This window comes from Oncorhynchus mykiss, chromosome 9 (assembly GCF_013265735.2).
Source record: "Oncorhynchus mykiss isolate Arlee chromosome 9, USDA_OmykA_1.1, whole genome shotgun sequence".
NCBI lineage: Eukaryota > Metazoa > Chordata > Actinopteri > Salmoniformes > Salmonidae > Oncorhynchus > Oncorhynchus mykiss.
In genome coordinates, this window is record NC_048573.1 from 13,454,764 (window position 1) to 13,475,721 (window position 20,958).

The 20,958-nt window shown below is 39.8% G+C and overlaps 1 protein-coding gene across 4 annotated transcripts in view; it reads right to left on the bottom strand.

Annotated features, from left to right (window-relative positions):
• Positions 1-20,958, bottom strand: part of sb:cb1081 (NACHT, LRR and PYD domains-containing protein 1 homolog) — a 36,911-nt gene that overhangs the window by 12,310 nt on the left and 3,643 nt on the right. The window contains exons 2-6 of one of the 4 annotated variants that reach the window (XM_021614725.2): positions 14,947-17,801; positions 14,481-14,518; positions 1,629-1,690; positions 1,083-1,294; positions 717-967 (exon numbers count right to left, since the gene is read on the bottom strand). In XM_021614725.2, coding sequence (XP_021470400.2) covers positions 717-967; positions 1,083-1,294; positions 1,629-1,690; positions 14,481-14,518; positions 14,947-17,801 — 3,418 coding nt within the window. Of the gene's footprint in view, positions 1-716; positions 968-1,082; positions 1,295-1,628; positions 1,691-14,480; positions 18,089-20,958 lie in introns of those variants that run through there. The other 3 variants (XM_036989160.1, XM_036989161.1, XM_036989162.1) reach the window with 3 other exon arrangements.

The following is a 20,958-nucleotide window of genomic DNA, read 5'->3' on the forward strand; positions in this document are numbered from 1 at the left end:
GTCATACAATAGGTTTTAATTACATTTCCAATATCCTCGCCCACTTGGACATTCTGTAAGAGTAATGTGGATGGCAATTATTTGATGGTCTCACTGCATTCTGCCCCCTATCAACACTTTTTTTTTAAAGGTACATGAAAGTAATCATGACGGCTAGCTTGATTAAGCCTCCTCCATGTATAACTCATTGAGTCTCTGGATTTTTAAGCCTCCTATATACTCTAGTTCTAATGTGTCCATGATATTTGTAATTTCCCTCAGTGCATGAGGGTGATAGTTTGTAGTGTGATTTATTTTATGATTTATGGTCCATTGAGGTACTTAAAACTGTATTATATTCTCCCACCATAATAATCGGACTCTTACCCCCACAGTTTCCCAACACCACAAGTCCACCAAATTCCCCTGGTTTTGGATGGAAAATAAACAGCTGTTTTTCAGTCAGTAGGAACCTTATTTACTCATTATGGGTGCCGGTACTGTTTATATTAAGGTGCAGGACCTCCACAATACTTTTGAGCTAATTTTCTATATGAGGAACAGGATCTCAAGCAGTGAGCTCCTGCCCATGTCAAGCACTGAATAGGAGCATGGCAATGTCTAGACAATTATATACTGTATATTAAATGTCTTATTTTTTTACCCACTGATATTATCTGCATTGATAACATTGAGAGATTATTTAACCACAGAGGAGAACAATAAGTGGAAATAACCTGTTCTACAGAAGAATCCCAGGGGACCAGATATGCATGTAGCGTGAGAAATGCTGCCTTGGCCTGGTAGAGCAGCAAGTCACAGTGTACTTTCAGCGGAAAGCCAGATCTCACGAGAACTCCTTTTGCAGAGAAGGTTGGATGGAGGATCTTGATGTGGAAGCGGGTGACTTCCTCCACTTGTTCTACGGACACACCACAGTCTTCTACATGTAGAACTCTCACTTTCTCTTTAAAAGAGGGATCATTGCCTGCAGAAGCAAAACAGGTACATTTGCATAAACATCAGGTTGACATCAACAACAAGGCTTTTTAAAAGTAGTTTGCATCAGTTATATTTTAGTTTTAAAAAATCTACGCCCATACCGAAACAGGCAAAATGTGGCAGATGCACTTCTTCCAGTTCTCCTGCAATGATTGTGACGTCCAATAGGGGGCCTCCTTGCTTGTACCCGAAGCTTTTCATCATTGCCCTGTGAGGTTCCCAGGAGCTGAATTGATACTGCAGACTGACATAGGTTTTACACACCCATCGGAGCCCTGATACTCTGCACTCGTAGCGCCCCGGGGGAGACGTGCTAGGTACGGCATGAAAAGAAGACAGAATGGGTTTAGTGAAAGTAGGTCATGTATTTAATTGTTTATCAGCAGTTGACCAACATAATAATGGTTACTTTACTTTGTTAAACTTTTCTGTAAATCCTCACATAGACTCTATTTCTTATTTTTCTAATTTTACAATTAATTAAACACAGGCTATGAAGTCAGACTGTCTTCTTTAAATAAGTGTTAGCAGGTATATTCAATCTAGTCATTATTATTAGTATCTTAAAACAGAATTGTTAGATAACAAAACTTAAAGCTTTTATCGTTCTGTATATGGTGAGGGACTAATACATTCCAGGAGTGTACCTGAACATTGGGGCTTCTTCAGTGAAGACCACAGGTTCAACCTGAACCCAGTTGGTAGACTCCTGAATAAGAGAACATTGATCTCTGATTTTCACAGATACACAGAATTTATTAGATACATTTTAAACAACATAGTGTAAAGGCAGCCTGGTCTCATAGACTAGACGTGTCATAGTCAATGTAAATCAGGGACACTCAAATTAGTATGATATGTTACATTTGTACGGTTACATGAGACATAGGTTACTTAATGCAAAAACAAACGGTGGCTGGTCAGGGTGGATGGGTAGCTGTTTAACACAAATGTTTAGCAACCTAAATGCATGTTCATGAACAACTTTAGCAATTTAGCTAATAAGCAACTTTGCATATACTTACTACTTTTTACCTACTTTGCAACTACTTAGCATGTCAGTCAACCCCAACCCTTTAACCTAACTCCTAACTAGGACTTTGGTGGTTATGACATTTTGTCAGATGGTTATTGTCATGCAAAAGCATGCCGGTCTCACGGTAATTGACTGTAAATTAACATAAACATATTTAACATCTCCAGGCCTCCACTCATACAAGCCACTGATGTGCATCTTTGGAACATCTACATTTTAAAAAGTATAATAAATCAATTGGATTTCCACTATCAGAAAAAATCCATGTTGTATTTTAGTCAGGTCTAAAGAAACATCATGATATGAAGAAAATGTGTTTCAAAAGAACCGAATATGAGTTGGCCTACAGTAGGCATATGCACCATGCCATAGACTGTAGGCTAGTTCATATAGCTGTCATGACATTGGCCGGTTTATAAGGTTTATGACCCCCCCATAAATAACTTTCTCCCTTCCCTCTCTCTTGACTCTACAGAGGGACCCTTGAATAGCCTTTGTTAAACAGAGAGTCTGGGAACATCAAACAAGTGGAGGGAAAGGAACCATATTTCGGTAATAGAACCAGTTGAAAATATGCGTTGGTACTTAATGAATATGATGTCTGTTCAGTTGCCATCTGAGACATTATGACTGATGACAGGACGACATAAACTGTATCTGGGAAAGTCTACACATTCTAGTTATCAGATTCACATGGAATTGATGTGCAATTTAAATGTTTAAATATGACACTATTTGTGAAAAGATTAAATTAAATTTTAGCTTCCAAATGAGAGATTTGGGTTTTCATAAGGTTAGGGCTCTGCTCAATCAGTGGCCTGCCCCTGTGAAGAGACATGGGTTGTAGACTGTGAAACACACCCTTCTCTCCCTCCACTATATAAGCCCTTGACGAAAATGTAACCATCTGTTCCGGGTACATTAGGGCGACGGTCCGATGTCAGAAGGATTCAGATAACTACAGAACGAAGCCAACCTCAGCGTGAGCTTTGGTTGCGAATGGTATGAACTTTGAACTCTTATTCGCTACAGAAGTGATACCTCCTAACCGTTGAGTTAGCAGCGGCCGCTGTAAACGTGGGCTAGGAAAGGACAGACAGAGTATCCCGTCTACCACACAACGACAACATTACAACGTTTCCCGTTCACCACCAGAGACACTCTTCAAAGGACAAAGAACTCAGTTGGGCAACACGGCCTTCCATCTACCACCAACCTATTGAAGCGCAGCTCAGAGTAAATATTTATTGCATTTTCCTTTTCCAAATGGGAAGTCATTTAGAATGCATAAGAGTCTATATTTACGATAGATCGCTTCTCCCTTTGGTCTTCAGTCTTCCCGCTCTTTCCAGACCCCTTTTCTTTGTGTAACCAGCTGTCATATCTGTTCCGTCCGCTAGGGACGTTTTCCTTTATGACGTCATTTGTAATCAATGTATGGTTCATTCTGTGAATATGTAATTCTGTGTGATTAGTTAGGTATTTAATAAATAAATAAATAAACCCAATTTTGTATTGCTGATTCAACTTGTTAGCCAGGGTTTGTGAAGATATCCAAGAATTTACAACTTTCAGATGAGACTGAAATAAGCTGACGATTAATATTGACTGCTATTGAGGTAAAATATTACTAGGTCTTTAAGAGTTTATTCGGAAGATAACAGCTTTATAAATATTATTTTGTGGTGCCCCAACTTTCTAGTTAATACATTTACATGATTCGCTCAATCAGGTAATATTAATTACAGAGAAAGGATTTTATAGAATAGCATGTCATATCACTTAATCCGGCAAAGCCAAAGACACGACATAATTTACAATATGCTTATAAGTCCCTTGCCAGACTATAATTGAATTTATCTGAATTAAAGAGAAAGGATAGTTTCTCCATTACACAGCGAGTGCGCCTATGAAGTGGCTATGTTGAGGGTAAAAGTGATCATTTGAAACAGGTCCTGTATGCTAGAGTCATTTGGGAGTTATTTGGAACTTTAGTTGTGAATTATAAAAACCTTAGAATGTCTTTGAAGTAAAAGCATTCTCAATTTAATCTTGTCTTTACTTATATGTAAAAGGAATTTTGATTTAGAACGGCCCATTATCAAAAGGGCAGGAACAGAGTCGAGGGGAAAAAGACGTCATCTGTCTCCACTCAAATAGCAAATAGAGGCTGTGCGACTTGGGTTTGATAGAGGAGCATGTGCTTCTTACGATCAGCTATTAATAAATATAATAACAGTTATTTCACTCCACGCATCACCCACTGTTCAAGGAGCATGCTCTCTCTGCCCAACAGGTGATATTCCGCCCGAACTCTGTATGCCATGGGCTCTCCAACTTTGTTCCTGAAGCTACCCAGTGCTTAAATTGGGAAACCAAGTGAAATCTGTTCGGGAACATCAATAAGAACATGTTTTCGTAAAAAAATATATTTCACTTAACTATTGATAGCCCATCTGCGTTCTCAAGAAAGAAATACAGGAGAGAGAAGAAGATGGAAATGCATGGTGGTCAGATATTCTGTATAACTGAAGGTGATGTGTCACTCAATTAATTATGAAAATATTAAGAATTCCCTATTACTAAGCTATTTAAAATCAAACACAACTACACCTATTGCAGGCTAACTCTAAGCAGCCATGCACAATCAATGAACCAACAGCATCGCCTAGGGCAATACATGTTCTCCCAGACTCATTATTAACATTTTTGGAGCGTAGCATAAGGTAATATGCATAATAATACAGTCCACACTCAAAGGGGATTATTCCAATTTGTATGATTTTGGAGTATAGTTAAACCAATTATGTACCAAAGACATCTTAAATCAGTTTTGTTTTATGTTGTTCTGCCATGTGTAAAATGGGGTAGGCTATGTATTGTATAATGACACAATCATGAGTATCAGGCCATTAGGACCTGATGGTAGTTAGCAAGTTGGGTACTACCAAAGCATGTCCAGAGTGCATAAAAGGAGATTACTGTGACTCAAGGATCACGTGTAATTTTACTTAGGTCATGACTCATGACTGTGGGTGTGGAGGTAATTTGGTCCCCGCAACAGCCCTACTCCTAAACTTAACATTTTAACCTAACTCCTAACTCTAACCTTAACCCCACCGTACCCCTTAACCCCTAACACCAACCCTTAGCCTAGCTAACGTTATTCACCTAGGTAATGTTAGAGTTAGCCACCTAGCTAATGTTAGCGTTAGCCACCTAGCTAAGTTTAGCCACAACATATCATACTGTACAAATTGCAATTCATAACATATCATGCACATTTTTATTTGTAACATATCCTTTGAAATTGATGATGGACATCAACAAATGAATACATACCATATGAAATGTAACATATCACACTAAATGGAGGGACTGAGATTTACATACAGAATAATACGAAATGTTCTGAGACCAGGTTGGTAAAGGTTGTACTTTGTCCTTTAAAGGCTAACTTGCCTTTGCAATGTTGTCAAACCTGCTTATTCTATACCTTTATTTGCAAATTAAAGAAGAATGGTTTCTGTGATTATACATTCTTAGAAAAAAAGGTGTTATGTAGAACCATATAGGGTTCTTTGTTTTGTCCCCATAAGGGAACCCTTTTTGGTGCTAGGTAGAATCCTTTCTAGAGGGTTCTGCCTAGAACTCTCTATATATGGTTCTTCATAGAATCATTTTATATTTGAAGGGTTCATCCTAGAACCCCCTATGAATGGTTCTACTAAGAACCCTTTGATCTATGAAGGGTTTTCCCTAGAACCATCTATGAATGGTTCCACCAGCCTTATTAGCCATTCAAATTAAACTCTTTATGACAATAGATGATATACTGTATATCATAAGGCATTTCATTGAGGGCTTAGTTATACCCTAAAACTGTGGTTTTAGGAAACCCTGGTTTACCAGCCACATCAGGCCTGCAAGTCACATTCTGCTCGCCTGCAAGTGATGGTGTACCTAGAGCCCTCTAGGTAAACCATCTGAATCTGAATTAAACACTCGGAATGTATAATTCCTATTGGAATCCAGCCAGAGTGAGGATATCCAACAATTATAATTATTTTAACCTGCAACCTGCATTCAGAATGACTGCCAGGGTAGAGAAGATTGATAAATGAGACTACCTAAATCATCTAAACTAGAACAACCATCTCAGTAATGCAATAAGTTTAACTACTAACAGATAGGATTAGTTTAAGAAAATGTATGTTATTTATCTTTGTGTAGCACAACATTAATCATCCGATCAATGTACATGCAAAAACACAGATATTAAAACAAACAATTCTGAAAATGAACCTGCAATAGAGCATACTGGGAAATATCATTAAGATTGGCGTGGTTTTGAATGTTATACTCTACATAGAGTAAAAATGACAGCCACACTCAACTCTGGTTATTAAAATCAACAATATACAGTATATATATATATATATATATGTTTTACACCACTATGTCAGCTACATGTAAAATAATTAAGGGAATACCAGATACATGCACAAATATTCCCATATAGGTTTTTATTTATTTGTATTTTTATTTATTTAACCTTTATTTAAGTAGGCAAGTCAGTTAAGAACAAATTCTTATTTACAATGACGGCCTACCAAAAGGCAAAAGGCCTCCTGCGGGGAAGGGGTTTGGGATTAAAAAATTAAAATAAATACAATATAAATACAGGACAAAACACACATCATAACAAGAGAGACAACACAACACTACATAAAGAGAGACCTAAGACAACAACATAGCAAGGCAGCAACACATGACAACACAGCATTGCAGCTGCACAACATAACAACAGCATGGTAGCAACACAACATGGTAGCAGCACAAAACATTGTACAAACATTATTGGACACAGTCAATAGCACAAAGGTCAAGAAGGTAGAGACAACAATACATCACACAAAGCAGCCACAACTGCCAGTAAGAGTGTCCATGATTGAGTCTTGATTTCCTGGCAAATCTGATGGCCGAATGGTAAAGAACATCAAGCCGCTCGAGTGCACCCTTACCTGCCGATCTATAAATAATGTCTCCGTAATCTAACATGGGTAGGATGGTCATCTGAATCAGGGTTTAGTTTGGCAGCTGGGTCAAAAGAAGAGCGATTACGATAGAGGAAGTCTAGGTCTAGGTTTAAGTCTAGGTTTAACTTTAGCCTGCAGCTTTGATATGTGCTGAGCGAAGGACAGTGTACTGTCTAGCCATACTCCCAAGAACTTGTATGACGTGACTACCTCAAGCTCTAAACCCTCAGAGGTTGTAATAACACCTGTGAGGTGTTATACCAAACCACATGACCTTTGTTTTGGAGGTGTTCAGAACAAGGTTAAGGGTAGAGAAAGCTTGTTGGACACTAAGAAAGCTTTGTTGTAGAGCATTTAACACAAAATCCAGGGAGGGGCCAGTTGAGTATAAGACTGTATCATATGTATATAAATGGATGAGAGAGCTTCCTACTGCCTGAGCTATGTTGTTGATGTGAATTAACAGTTAGGATCAGTTTGATCTCCCCTTTAAATAAAGGATGAGCTGTGGCTGCCTTCCAAGCAATGGGAACCTCCCCAGAAAGGAGCTCAAAAAAAACATCTGGGTCAGATGGTTTAGACCCTTTCTTCAAGGTTGCTGCCTCTATCATCGCCTAGCCTCAACTGACTGGCTTTCTTGATGTCTATAGTATTCTCTGCAGGGAGAGACTTTGTAGCGGGGCAAGGGAAAAATCGATAGGCTTGGCGATGATAGAAGCAGTAACCTTGAAGAAAGGGTCTAAACCATCTGACCCAGATGTTTTTTTGAGGTCAAGTTTAATGAGCTCCTTTAGTACCTCAGACTCAGTGACTGCCTACAGGGAGAGACTTTGTAGCGGGGCAAGGGGAAAAATCGGGGATAGTCACATTAGAAGGGGTGGGTGATGAGGAAATGTTGGACGGGCAAGAAGATTTAATGAAGTGGTGATTAAAGAGCTCAGCCATGTGCTTCTTGTCAGTAACAACCACATCATCAACATTAAGGGGCATGGGCAGCTGTGAGGAGGAGGGTTTACTCTCCAGGTCTTTAACCATTTTCCAGTTCTTGGGGTTTACTCACACCAATCTCACACCACTCTTTTTAAAATGCTGATGTTAAAATTTAAACACTGAGGTAAGCACAAAAGCCCAAGCACCATGTAAAATAATGAAATTACAATAAATAAACTTATTCAGATTCTGAAGGGTTCTTCCTAAAAATGTTCTTAGCATGTTAAAGGTTCTACGGAGAACCATTTGCCTTACAAAGAACCATTGTCTCCCAAAGAGGGTTCTTCAGATGAAAATGGTTCATGGTAGAACCCTATCCCTCCGCAAATAACCCTATATTTTTTTTCCAGTGCTTAATTTGAGCCAGAACAGGATAGGATTCTTCAGTTTTGCACTGTTTCGTTCCGTAACCTATTTGCCAGGATCCGGTACCTCTGATGGCATGAACACTTATTTTCAATGTAATAATAATAATAAAATCAGAGTCAATACATGTTGCCTCCTCTGTAATTCTCATGCCCCTTAAAAACGTAATGTGAAAACGTGCCTGATATTCTAAGAATAGATTTGTGTTGGGCCGGCCTGGGTTCATGGTTTGATTTTTGTTGGGCCGGCCCGGGTTCATGGTTTGATTTTTGTTGGGCCGGCTCGGGTTCATGGTTTGATTTTTGTTGGGCCGGCCCGGGTTCATGGTTTGATTTGTGTTGGGCCGGCCCGGGTTCATGGTTTGATTTGTGTTGGCCGGCCCGGGTTCATGGTTTGATCAACATTGAAGCCTATAGACCAACACGTGGCCATTGCTGTGGTGAGACAGAGAAGGGCGCTTGTATCTCTCACAGAACTAGATTGAGATTCACTTTCTATTATCTGGCATCCTCTCTCTGCTCTGATAGACATGAGCCTGCAGCTAATCTCTCCAACGTTGCATTTCATCATTTATTTCCTTATAGAATCATAGCTGCCGAAGGGTGCTTGCTGGAGGTGTCGCAGCACCCCTGATAAATTGAAATACATTACGCCAAAGTTATAGAATTACTGCAAATCTGTCAGTAAACAGTATGTAGCCAAAACAGGCATGTCACAGTATTTCTAATAATCTGAAGAAAATATAAACTACTAAAGTGTTGGTCTCGTGTTTCACGAGCTGAAATAAAAGATCCCAGACATTTAGCAGTAAATCCAATCAGCCTCACAACTGCAGTCCACCTGTAAGGCGAGCGATTTACTGATGTCAACGCATGGCGGTGGGGTTATGGTAGGGGCACACGCAATCTACGGAAAACAAACACAATTGCATTTTATTGATGGCAATATGAATGCACAGAGATACTGTGAAGAGATCCTAAGGCCCATTGTCGTGATAGTCATCCGCCTCCATCACCTCTTGTTTCAGCATTATAATGCACTACCAGATGTTGCAAGAATCTGTACACAATTCCTGGAAGCTGAAAATGTCCCAGTTCTTCCAATGGACTGCATAGTCACTAGACATGACACCCATTGAGAATGTTTGGGATGCTCTGGATTGATGTGTATGAAACCATGTACCAGTTCAATATCCAGCAAATTTGAACAGCCATTGATAAGAAGTGGGACAACATTTCACAGGCCACAATCAACAGCCTGATCAACTCTATCCTGTCTAGGACAGGGGTTCCGCTAGCGGAACGTTCCAACAAAATTGCAGAAATTTAGTTATTATAAATATTTTACTTTAATTAAATCAGAAGTGCAATACACCACATGAAAGCTAAACCTCTTGTTAATCTAGCCAAGGTGTCAGATTTCAAAAAGGCTTTACTGCGAAAGCAAACCATGCGATTATCGATCAGCAGACAAAACATTACGTACAGTTACCAGCCAAGTAGATTCGTCACGAAAGTCAGAAATAGCAATACAATTCATCAATTACCTTTGAAGATCTTCTTCTTTTGGCAATACTAAAGGTCACGACGAAACAATAAATTGTCGTTTTGTTCGATATAATCAATGTTTATAGCCTAACACAAATCATTTTGTAAACGGATTGTGTCGTAAATTCAGTGTCCTTCAACTTTGGAAATAACATTCAATGTAATTACTCACTCTAAATGGACGTTTATTGAGCCATGTTTGGTTTCATTGCAATCCTCTGTTTGTTAGTAACACAGCCATACTTCATGGTTCTTTTCCTGGGACATATTGACCAAAAGGGACTGATTTGAACACACCAAACTATGACCTCATTGCGCACCAATGATATGACCAGTTCTTTGTTGTTTGACTGTATTTCGGACCAATGACCACTGATCGTCTTGAAATCTAGCTTGGTAGATAGCCAATGAGCTGAGATAAATGGCAATATGTAATGGTTCTATCCGGGAAGACTGGCCTTTGTGGAATCTCGAGCGTAAACACAGCCATTCGCCATTGAAAATTCTACCAGAAGCAGCCACTCTGGTTACGCGCAGCAGTATTGTTTTGAGAGTTTTTTCAGAGAAGAATTATGGCGAGTAAATCTGTAAAATCAAAGACAAAGTCAAAATATACAGATCTACACAATATTATTGAAGAAATTGATGGGGATAGTGACAGTGAATTACTCCAAGATGATTCGGACAGTGAGAGTACTTTTGACTCTAAATCTGAGGAGATGTTCTTGCATGGAGAAGATTCAGTGTTGGATTGGTGAGTACCGTTGTTTGAAATTAATAATATCAAATCTTATTAATTTGAGTTGTTTTGGAGATATTTTTATTTTATTTGCCATATATAAAAAAATATAATCAGTAATGAAATGTGTAAAGTACACATTGCTCTACATTGTGGGTGAGTGTATGTCTGTGTGTCTGTGTGTCTGTGTCTGTGTGTCTGTATCTAAACATGGAATTGAACAGCTCCTCACCATAGTGATTGTTTCCCTACTCTATATATAATCTGTATCTGTGTGTCTGTGTCTTTATTTCACAGTCCCAGCGATTCTGATTGGGAGCCCATACTGCCAAGGTGCCCATCCCCCACTGAAGCTGGTTCATCCAGCCGGACCCCTGCTGTCTCCGGCACCACACCTACCCCTGCCCGGCCATCTAGAGGTGTGAAGTCGGTGACAAAGAAGCGGAGGAAGGGAAGTGTGGAACCTGCTGGCAGAGCGGAGGAGGGTCGTTGGCACTCCACCTCCAATATTCAGATCAAAAAGGCCACCAGGACCTCAGCTGGACATGACCTCCAAGTACAGCCCCATGCAACTTTTTCAGTTGTTTTTCACCTCGGCAGTTGTTGATTCCCTAGTGTTGAACAGAAATAAGTAAGGAGCTAAGAAGCAGGCAGGCAAGAAAGAGACATGGAAGCCCATTTTCATGTCAGATCTTTTTTGTTACCTTTCTATGGTAATTTACATGGGTCTTGTAAAGCTGAAAACCCTGAAGGACTACTGGAAATCTGCACCCCTCTATCAACTGCCTTTTCCCCACCACGGTCATGTCATGCAAAAGGTTTCTGACAATCTCACGGGCGCTTCATATTAGTGACCCAAAAGTTGATGAAGACAACGAGAAGAAGCACGGCACGGCAAGTTTTGATAAGCTCTGCAAAATTAATCATCTCTACCATTACATCTTTGAGGCCTGCAAGACTTATTTTCAGCCCACCCAGAACCTTTCCATAGATGAGAGAATGGTAGCCTCAAAGGCCAGAATTGGCCTAAAACAGTACATGCGTAACAAACCAATTAAATGGGGTTACAAACTGTTTGTTTTGGCCGATTCTGCGTGTGCATACACGTGCAATTTGTTTGTCTATGAGGGGAAGAGCAGTTGTGCGACCGGTAAGGGACTTAGCTATGACTCCGTTATGGAGTTATTCGATTTTCAGCGGCTAGGGAAGGGCTACAAACTGTCTGTGGATAACTTCTACACACGCCCTACCCTGTTCATAGACCTGAGGAAGCTGGAGATGTGGGCCTGTGGCACCATTCGGACCAACAGAGTGAGATTTCCGAAAACCAGAGTGAATGACATGCCTAAGCGGGCCGATCGGGGCACCATGAGATGGATTCGCGAGGATGGCCTGCTCTTTGTGAAGTGGATGGATACCAGGGAGGTGGTCATGTGCTCCAGTATCCACAAGTCCTTCAGTGGTGATCACGTCGTCAGGCGTGTGAAGGGCGCTACTGGGGCATGGACCACCAAAAATGTCCCAATTCCAGCTGCTGTGAAGGACTACAACAAGAGCATGGGAGGTGTGGACCTGTCAGATGCGCTGATAGGCTACTATAATGTTCTCCACAAGACCATGAAATGGTACAAGACATTGTTTTATCATTTCATTGACATTGCTGTGGTGAATGCCTTCATACTCCAGAAGGAAATGGCTAAGAGTTGTGGACAGCCCCCCATCTCACAACTAGCCTTCAGGGAGCTGCTCATCCAGGAGCTTGCTAGCTACAGCAAGAGCACTGTAGCACCTTCTGTCCGCTCTACCTCAGTCCCTTCGGATCCAACCAGTGGTGTTCAAATGCCAAAATTCATCATTGCAGGCAGGAATGTGCCTCAGGGCAAAAAGGGCTCAGTAGGGAGGCTTCATTGTGCTCTTTGCCACTAGAAATCCCCTGTCACCTGCACCACCTGTTCGGTGACCCTCTGCTTCACACCAGAAAGAGACTGCTATGGGCTATGGCATCAGCAGCACAATATTGTGTAGAGGACTGAGGGTCTTCACATTATTTTACATTGAAAGTGTAAATAGTTACCCTTGTTATTTTTCATTTTTTTAAATGTTCATTTTTAATTTTAATTTTCAATTTTCCAAGTATATTTTTTGGGGGGTATGTTAGAATACATTTTTTGTATTTTGTATATAGTTATTTGCATCAATGTATCACTGTACCAATTCGGCCACTTGGGTACATTTGGGAAACTTGTGAGGGACACCTGGGTGACTTCATGCTCAATGGCATGTACCTCACTTATTCCTGAAGGTATCTGTCTGAAAGTTTGCTCAAATATGATTACCCACTTATATTCTTATTTGAAATGAGCCCTAGCATCATTTCTGAATGTTTGGTTGTTCTTGTTCATTTGAAAGATGCAACAACAGTAAAAGAACAGAAAACATCTGATTATTTCCTTGTATTTTCTTCTACCAGATCTATTGTGTTATATTCTCCTATATTCAATTCACATTTCCACAAACTTCAGTGTTTCCTTTCAAATGATACCAAGAATATGTATATCCTTGCTTCTGGGCCTGAGCTACAGGCAGTTAGATTAGGGTATGTTTTCAGGCGGAAATTGAGAAAAACTGGAGGGCTATCCTTAACAAGCTATGCGAAGGAGATGTGTTGGCTGCATGAGGCAAATGGTGATCACACCAGATACTGACTGGTTTTCTGATCCACACCCCTACCTTTTTTTAAGGTCTCTGTGTCCAACAGATGCATATCTGTATACCCAGTCATGTGAAATCCATAGATTAGGGCGAAATGAATGTATTTAAATTGACTGATTTCCTTATACGTACGAACTGTAACTCAGTTAAACCTTTGAAATTGTTGCATGTTGCGTTTATATTTTCGTTCAGTATATAATCGGGGGAAAGCACCAGTTGGAAAGAAAATTATTCTACTGAAAAGGGAAGACTAACCTACCAAAGACTAAGCTACCAAAAATAGGCCTATTGAGCAAACAGCATTGTTTTACAAAGTAAAACAAGAAAGAGATGGCTTTAAGAATGAACGCATCGGCCATTGCAGGTGAGTGAACTGAGCATCATTGGGTGAGTGACTGAAACTGGAAAGCTTTTTTAGGATTATAATTTCCTCCTTAAATTGTACAATATGTGTGTCTCCACACACCTAGGCCTAATCTATTTCTGGATTCAGGACAGGGTCGTTTTAATTGATCTTAGATTCTGAGTTTGTCATGGTCAAAGTAGCCTGTCATTTTGATAATTTGTGAGTTACTAAAAAAGATTCTTCTCAAATCTCCAGTCATCTAAAATGATGTGAAATTGTATTAAATGCATTTCTAAAAAGGCCACATTTTTCCCGAACCCGTTTTTTGTTTCACCCTTCTTCAAGCATCTCTACTCTACTGCTGTATGCCAGAATGCAAATACGATGATAATGCAAGCAATGGTTTATTATGAAGGGGATTTTTTAAATGCGTTCTGGTACCTGAAAGCAACCCAAGTCAACCCCCTCTAACGCTCTCACTTTTTCTTCCGGCACCTCCGAATTTACAAATGAAGCACTGCTATTTTCTAAGAGTGCAGCTGCCAGCTGTGTGAAACTGGAGCAAAATGTAGGATTTCCACAACATATTTTTGATTTTCATGAAAATAAAAAAAATATTCATGAATACAGAGCACAGTCAACATAGGTGGTGGTCAAACATTTGACAAACATTTATCGACTACTACTGTACACTCTATGAATACAGTAACAAATATTAACTCACCATCACATTAGCACAGGTTGTGCAACTTCTCACAGGCCCTGGGGAAAGACACATCAATCAGAAAATCAACCACACCAAGCACTAACCTCAGTGATAATACTGTGGTCTTAATTTCCTGGTACACAAAGCATTTTAAAATCAACCACACCAAGCATTAACCTCAGTGATAATACTGTGGTCTTAATTTCCTGGTACACAAAGCATTTTAAAATAAACAAATAAAATAACAATTATATTCAGTGCTAACTGTGCTGATTTCTATGAGATGAGTGACAAATTTATTGGTGGGTTTGGACGTCACTGTATTGTGGAAAACTTAGCACATGAAAATATCAAGAACTTGAACACGAGTGAGAGAATATAGAGATGAAAATGAGAAATTAGGATTAGAATGGTTTTACCGTCTTTGATCGATTTGATGTCAGTTACTCCCAAAAATGTACGAGGCTCCCCCCTGTCATCATACCTGAATAGAAGACATGTCCGTGATGGGATGGGTACTGTATGCCATAGGCCACAGGACCTCTAATGGTGAAGCCTAGGTAGAAGCAGACGTCTCCAGACTTCCAAACTTTTCTTCGTTGGTCGGCACAGACTTCAATCTCCTTGCCATCAACACACGCAAACACCCGGTGCTGTCTAACCACTCCATTGACTGGAAGAAGAAGGTCCTGGACACTGGGTTCTCTCCACACCTTACCACTGCTCCACTTTTGATCTATAGTGTTTGGCCTTGCCTCTGGCCTTGCCATTTTATACTCCCTTGCCAATAGTTTCTCTATTTTTGCTCTATGAACCAGTCTGCTCAAACCCCCACCCTTTCCCAGGAAAATAAGGGGGCGAAGGTACCTTGAGCGAAGATGCTTCTTGTATGTGTTTTTGTAAGACTCTTGCATCTCTAGAACACATTTATTGAGGTCAACATGGAATCCCATTTTCTTATGCTCCTCGGGCCAAAACAGCAAAAGGACTAAGACGTAAAACTCTGGGGTTTGGTTACCGAAATTGGCCAATAGGTGTCTTTCCAGAATACCTCTTAGGATTGGCAAAGGGGTAAGCACTGGAGATGCTGCATCCACTTTGCTTAAGATGATGTTGGCAAGGATGAAGTTTTGGGCAGCTTTGTTCTCACCACCACCATCTTTCTTTTTTTCCCATTCGTTTTTTATTTCCTCCCACAAAATTGTTATTTGGCGCAAGTGAGTTTTATCATAGCCCTTATCAAGACAGCAAAGCAGTCCAGGGAAGGCAATGGCCATTTCTTCTTTGAGCTTCTGGAGGGGTACATCTATTGCAGACTCTGAGTGTATAGGTGTGCATGTCCCCACGTATTTGCAGTAGCAGTTCTTCACATCAGTCTGAAAGTAATGCGGTTCGTCTTTTTTCATGCTGGGTTTGGAGTAAGTCAAGTAACTGTCAAAAAACTCACATTTCCTCTCCACCTCATCCCTGAGGCTGATGATGAGTGGCTTGTACTTGAAGAGCTTTTTTTGTCCGATTTTTATGAAGAAGGTGTCAGCTGATATTTCCATGGTAAGGACTTTTTGCCAGGTATTGTCAAGAGAGACAAGAGAGTCAAAAACAATGTTGGCAACCTGTAGATATCCAAATAGTCCTCTGTTGTTAAAGATTCGTGAGACTTTGGTCATACCATCATCTTGCATGTCTGCTCCCTGTTCATTTTCAGCAGCCCTTTCCTCATCTCTGAAAGCCTCAAAGGCCTTCTTTGACAGTTGTAAAATTTCTTGTGCAGAGATGGAAGGATCATGGACCCTGCTCTTCAAATTGTTCTTGTATACTTGCCACAGTGTATCAGCAACAAATGAACTTTTAGGATCTCTGTCTTTCGCAATTTTTGCCCACTTCTCCGCTTTAAAATAGGCTTTTGTCTCAATGTAAAGAAAACGAGCAAGATTTTGAGGAAAGAATGGGTTTTGCTTGAATTTCTCTGAAGCTAATTGTAAAACAGATACAACATTCCTTTTGGATTCTTCGCCTTCAATATCTTGAATCAATCTGGAAAACGTGTCTTTTCTCTCTTCTCCCATTTCCCTTTTCGTTAACATGTCTTGAACTAAAAATTGTTGTACATGTTCTCTACAAAATTCAGTCAGAAAGTTCTTTGCTGTATCCCTCCTGGTCACACCTGCCATAGCCAATACCTTAACACACTGCTGTGCAATCAGTGGGTGAGCCATGCGGACATGTTTGTCTTGTCCCTGTCGTGCAGGGAATGTCACTATCAGATGACTGAAAGGCTCCATTCGCTGCTCAAAGGAAGGACCTCCATAAATGGGATCTGGAGGCCCCAGGAATGCCTGACATTGAGACTGCAGAAGGTGGGAGCCAGGAACGTAGGCATTCACCAGTGATAAGAATGCAAGAACCTGGTAATTTTTAGGTCTTCTATTTTTCCTGACATTTCCTGAAAGGGCACACGTTTCTTTAACATAATCTGCACTAAAATTTTCTCGCATTATGTTAAAGCCATGAAACTGTTTGTGTTCATTGCTGTAGCTTCGACTGATCTCAATCTGTTTCTCCTCAAACTGTTGTTTCTCTGCTTCAGAAAGTTCCGCCCTGAGAATAACATGTCTTGATTTGTTATGGTCCTCTTGTTTGATAACTGCCTTACGCACACAGTTTAAAATTATGACCACAGGCCTGTGGGTCACAAGGTTTCTCTTTGCAATCTCTTTGATGATGGCATCCTGCAGATTCTCCAGAATACGATCATCTTCCAGCAGTAAGAGCACAGTGTTCTGGTGGCCTTGACCGCCTGCAGTGAAAAGGTGAATCACCTGCTTGGCGATAGCGGTAATATCTGAGGTAGGGCCTGTTAGAACAGCACACCTCAGTGTTTTCCTCATGTCCCAGAGAACCTGCTTGGCCAGAGTGGTTCCCCCACTGCCTGGCTGATACATCAGATTAATGGTAGAAGTCAGGTCACCCTTACATTGTTTCTTAATATTTTGTATCAGCTCCGTGTACCCATCTCTTTTTATAAAGGTTGTTGTTTTATCAGCTGAAGTTGCCCTTTCAGCCCAGCAGAAGTTAAGCCATTGAGGTGGGGCTCCTCTGTAAAAATCTACCTCGGTCTTCTTAGCTACTTTGGAGTCTATGTCCTCTTCTTCAAATGCATTTGCGTACAAAACATCCAGAAGTGAAAGGGAATCCCTGATTTGACTTCCAACATAAATTTCACGACCACGGGCATTGGACAGAGACGACCCCTTGTTGTGTGCCATCTTTTTTTGTCTCCTTTCGCAAGCTGAACCAGTTTTCTGAATATTAGTTGTTCTTCGTGTGGTATCATGGACTCTAAAAAAGGAGACAATATTGTTTAAGTAAGAATGTCGAAGGACATTAATTAAGGCTGTATACAGTAAAAGGCTGTATCTTTGACTTTGTTGGATTTATCTTCTGACAATGCATGCCGCTGATAATTGTTTTGCTTCTTGTTGCTACCCTCTCGTATACGTTTTTTCAATAACTTTGTTGCAATTTTCACAAGTACCGTGCCATCAGAAAGTATTCATACTCCTTGACTTATTCCACATGTTACAGCCTGAATTCAATATGGATTAAATGTATATTTTTCCCCTCAACCATATACACACAATAGCCCATAACGACAAAGTAAAAACATGTTTTTAGAAATGTTTGCAAATTTATTGAAAATGAAAAACAGAAATATCTAATTTACGTGAGTATGCACACCCCTGAATCAAAACTTTGTAGAAGCACCTATGGCAGTAATTATAGCTGTGAGTCTCTAAGAGCTTTCCACACCTGGATTGTGCAATATTTGCCAAATATTCTTTGAAAAATTCTTCAAGCTCTGTCAAATTGGTTGTTGGTCATTGCTAGACAGTCATTTTCAGGTGTTGCCATAGATTTTCAAGTAGATTTAAGTCAAAACTGTAACTCGGCTGCTCAGTAACATGCAACTCCAGTGTAGATTTGGCCTTGTGTTTAGGTTATTGTCCTGCTCAAAGGTGAATTAATCTCCCAGTGTCTGGTGGAAAGCAGACTGAAGTAGGTGTTTAGGTTTTCCTCTAGGATTTTGCCTGTGCTTAGCTGCATTTCATAATTTTTTTATATTGAAATACTCCCCAGTCCTAACGATTACAAGCATACCCATAAGATGATCCAGCCACCACTATGCTTGAAAATATGGAGAATGGTACTGCATTGTATTGTATTTGCCCCAAACATAACACTTTGTATTTAGGACAAAAAAGTGAATTGCTTTGCCACATTTTTTGCAGAATTAATTTAGTGCATTATTGCAAACAGGATGCATGTTTTGGAATATTACATTTTCACTCTGTCAATTTGGTTAGTATTGTGAAGTAACGACAATGTTGTTGATCGACCCTCAGATTTGTCCTATCACAGCCATTGAACTGTAACTGTTTTAAAGTTAAAGTCCCTGAGCGGTTTCCTTCCTCTCCTGCAACTAAGTCAGGAAGGACACCTGTTTCTTTGTAGTGATTGAGTGTATTGATACACCATTATACGTATAATTAATATCTTTACCATGATATTAAATATCAGCTTTTTTATTTATTTCTACCCATCTGCTAGTAGGTGCCCTTCTTTGCGCGGCATTGGAAACCTTCCCTTGTTTTTGTAGTTGAATCTGTGTTTTAAATTCCCTGCTCAACTGAGTGACCTTACAGATAGTTGTATTTGTGGGGTACAAAGATGAGGTAGTCATTCAAAAATCATGTTAAACACTATTATTGCACACAGAGTTAGTCCATGCAACTTATGTGACTTGTGAAGCAAAGTTTTACTCTTGAGCGTATTTAGGCTAGCCATAACAAAGGGGTTGAATACTTATTGACTCAAGACTTTTCAGCTTTTCAAATTTAATACATTTGCTTTTCAAATGTAATTAATTTGTTAAGGTTTCTAAAAACATAATTCCACTCTGACATAATGAGGTATTTTGTGTAGGCAAGTGACAAAAATCTACATTTAATCAAAATATGGAAAAAGTTAAGGTTTGTGAATAGTTTGAAATTTTTTACTCGCAGCTATACCAAATAGCGAGCAGCAATGAACAGGGTTCATAGGATGACAGAAAGGACAAAATATCAGTTTGATAACAAAGGAAGTACTCTACCATGCAGGAACTATATTCCTTTATGTCCAATCAGTGACCCTGTTGATTTAAATTTCAGTACACTCCACATTAGCGTTCAAAATACTTCAATACAATCTCACAGCTTTAATATTCTGACAGAGCAAGTGGTAGGACTTCCGGTTTCTCATTTGACCGAATACAAGATCCACTTTTCATTATGGGCAACAATATGTGACTGTACAGCTGTACTAATCACAATATTTCACACTGTTTGCCTGCTTACTTTTAATCTAACAGTCCACTTGATCAATAGTTCTTGCACTAGTATCTATGGTGCCTCTGATGCTAATGACAGTGCCTTGTAAAAGTACTCATACCCAGTGGATTTCTTCACATTGTATTACATGTTAGAAACTCCTTTGGGAGGGATTAAGGCTGTGAGTCTTCATGGGAAAGTCTCTACGAGCTTTACACACCTGGATTGTGCAATATTAGCCCGTTATTCTTTTCATAATTATTCAAACTCTGTCAAGATGTTAGGGATAATGGTCTTGCTATAGATTTTCAAGCAGATTTAAGTCAAAACTAACTTGGCTACTATGGTTGACAAAAAAAACTGTAAATGGGAATACATCCTTGACTGACAATATCTGAGTTTGCATGAAATCCAGACCTGTTTTGTGCTGGTATTCTACTCCTTGTAGTTTGTGTCATGGCAAGGAGCAGCGGAGTGGCATGTTAGCACAAACATACTGGTACCTGTTGTGTAGCTGTTTTAAAAATGTATTCTCTTATTTTCAATGACGGCCTAGGAACTGCCTTGTTCAGGGGCAGAACAACAGATTTTTACCTTGTCAGCTCAGGGATTCAATCTTGCAACATGTCAGTTACTAGTCCAACACTCTAACCACTAGGGTACCTGCCATCCTGTTAGTGATAAGAGGGGAATCCATTGTGAGGAATATTTTAACCCTGGGCTTGTTTATTTGCATTCTGTCTCGTAGGCTAATTTTAAATTTTATATCCTGTTTATGTTGCCCTTAGCCAATAACGCTTGTGTACTCTTAAAGGGACAAACACCTATTTAACATGAACATAACAGTAACCAGCCTAGAAAACTTACAGTTTAAAATGAATGATGTAGGCTTCATGTGTAAACAAAACCTAAAAAAAACTACTACTAACACATTTAAATACATTTAACATGATTGATGTTAGCCTACTCACTGCAGGGAACAGAGACATTGTTTTCACAGAATATTAGGTTACAGCACTCACAGTGTCTTCATCATACTTCCCTCTATGGTGTCTCCCCATATCCAGAATGTATGGCTAATATTATTTACAAACCAGATAATCAAGCAAATAATCTAGACCATCAAA